The sequence below is a fragment of the Zalophus californianus genome, chromosome 13 (assembly GCF_009762305.2).
Source record: "Zalophus californianus isolate mZalCal1 chromosome 13, mZalCal1.pri.v2, whole genome shotgun sequence".
Classification (NCBI taxonomy): Eukaryota; Metazoa; Chordata; class Mammalia; order Carnivora; family Otariidae; genus Zalophus; species Zalophus californianus.
Genome location: NC_045607.1, coordinates 27,910,831 through 27,913,600, shown reverse-complemented (window position 1 = coordinate 27,913,600; position 2,770 = coordinate 27,910,831). Strand labels below are relative to the sequence as shown.

Here is a 2,770-nt window from a genome sequence, read left to right as displayed (position 1 = left end):
GAAGCAGAGCAAAGTTCACCTTCCCAAAGACAGTGTTGACAGGAACATGTTTATTTCTTGTTTGAACAACACTGCAATTAGAACAGACAAGCTACTGACTATAATTGGATCTATGGGACATTATCCCTGGAGTTTCAGAATTTTAATATTGTACAAATAGATTTCTAACTTTAATTTGCTGTATGAATTGGGAACTTCTCACAAGCAACAAAAAACTTAAATTGCCTTACAGTGCCAATAGCTGGTCCTTTGGAGGATGATTCTGGAGCACAGATGTCAGGGCAACTCTGGCTATATGAAAGAAATTTCTATATAGGTCTGCCACCATGAGAATATCTGTCATCATCTTCCTGGGTTTGAGATGGAAACTGCAGACCTGTGTTGAAAGTTCAAGGCTTTCAGTTAATTAATGTATGACTGCAGAAATTTATAATTTTTTCTCATTGAATGTCCCAAATAATTTTGGACAAAACTCTAGGGGTGACAGAAGAAATGATGAGCTTGGAAAGCAGAACATTTCCTAGGTAAGAAGACTTGTTATCAAACTAGAGGAAGAAAATCATTCCAATGGTTCAGGTAAATGGATAACTTATCCATAGATCAGTTACAAATGTGGCTTCAGAAAAAGAAAGCATGCATAAGATTATTTCTTTCCTCAATCTCTCATGACGTTTATGAAATAAACCTCCCCCTTCCCAACACTGCCAAAAAAAATATTGTATCAAAAATAACAGCTTGAAGATTTATCTGTTGACTTCCTGCTTGAAATTTTCCTAATTAATGACAAATTCCTTCAAACATATATTACTAATACTATCACCAAGCTAGAGAAGCACTTAACTACATAGACTACAAGTCTATAGCATAGACTACAAGTTCATATGAAGAAAAAAAATGCCAGAAAATATGAAGGGAGACAATCTTATGTTTTATATATAATATGTGATGTTAATCCTTCTATGCATATACACAAATGAATATGACATAATAAAATGGTCCAGGCAAATGTGACATCTGTAATAATTTTTTTCTTCCTGGGATTTTCCCACTACCCCAAAGTTGAGGTCATTGTGTTTGTGTTGTGCTTGCTGATGTACCTGATTACCCTGCTGGGTAGTATAATTCTGATCTCCATCACTGTCCTGGATTCCCACCTACACAAACCCATGTACTTCTTCCTCAGCAACCTCTCCTTTTTAGACATCTGGTACACCTCTTCTGCTTTTATTCCAATGCTGGCAAACTTTGTTTCAGGGAAAAACACCATTTCATTCTTAGGGTGTGCTGCTCAGATGTACTTTTCTCTTGCCATGGGTTCCACTGAGTGTGTACTCCTGTCCATGATGGCTTATGACCGGTATGTGGCCATCTGCAACCCCCTGAGGTACCCCATCATCATGAACAAGAGCGTCTGTGTGCAGATTGCAGCTGGCTCCTGGGTGGCAGGCTGCCTCACCGCCCTGGTGGAAACAGTATCTGTGCTGCAGCTCTCTGTGTGTGGCCATAACACAATCAATCATTTCGCTTGTGAAATTCTGGCTGTCTTGAAACTGGTTTGTGTGGACACCTCCATGGTGGAATTAATCATGCTTGTGATCACCATACTTCTCCTTCCCATGACAATGCTTCTAATTTGCATATCTTATGTGTTCATTCTCTCCAACATCCTGAGAATCAGCTCAGTGGATGGTCAAAGCAAAGCCTTTTCAACATGCGCAGCCCACCTGACTGTGGTGATTTTGTTCTATGGGACAGCTCTCTCCATGTACCTGAAGCCCTCAGCTATAGATTCACAGGAAATAGATAAATTTACAGCTTTGGTATATGGTGGATTAACCCCCATGTTGAATCCTATCATCTATAGTCTACGAAACAAAGAGGTAAAAGCAGCTGTGAAAAAACTGCTGATTAGAAATCCTTTTGGTACTGTGTTAATTTCTGCCCTCAATAATATTGGAGCAAGCAGACTCACCTGAATAATCTCCAAGATTATCCAGAAAGCTGCAAAATAGCTGGTATAAACCAAACTCTGGAAAATACTCAGTTTTGATAGTTCAACATTAAGTTCAATATCTTGATTTATCTTGTAAATAAAGCTCCTGAAATTAATGAATCACTTAGGCAGAATGAATTGTTTCCAGAAAAGTATTTAACATTCATTGAATATTAACATAACATTAAAATTATACAATTTCTTGTTTCCTGTTTGACTTGCTATACATCTAAGAGTCAACTCTAGCATCACCATGCCAATAACTAATACCCCAAGAGTGTAAAATTTTAAGCCTAGTAAATTTGGAAATAATTTCTCCTTATATGATTTGCAATTATATCTGAATTTATGAAGAAATAGGTTTTTTTCATAAGTGTTGATACAATTTGAGGTATGTCTTAATTCATAAAACCAAGACACTATCAATTTTAGAACTTTTCCTAGTTTCTAAATGTTAAAATGTGAAAAATATGGTTTTAGATTTGATGAACTATAGCATGATTGATTTTGTTTATTTGGGATGGATGTGTATGTGGGGGATGAATAAATGTCTATGTATGTGCAAAGATCACAACAAGGGTTTGTACAATTGTAATCCTGCATATGAAGTGGAGTAAAGAAATAGCTTTTGGGACATCTTGAAATATCTATGGTAATAAGGTCAGAATATTCTCATATTAAACTTTGAATGTCTCAGGGAATTAATCAACACATACACATTCCATGTTACTATTTAGAGCATGCTAAATTGACCCATTAAGGCTGAAAAAGAAAAGA

General features: G+C 36.5%; 1 protein-coding gene across 1 annotated transcript; it reads left to right on the top strand.

Annotated features, from left to right (window-relative positions):
- The first annotated feature begins 992 nt into the window (after positions 1–992).
- Positions 993–1,976, top strand: LOC113934150 (olfactory receptor 13F1-like). The gene has a single exon (XM_027614670.1). It carries the CDS (start codon positions 993–995, stop codon positions 1,974–1,976), a length of 984 nt encoding a protein of 327 aa, XP_027470471.1.
- Positions 1,977–2,770: the final 794 nt, after the last annotated feature.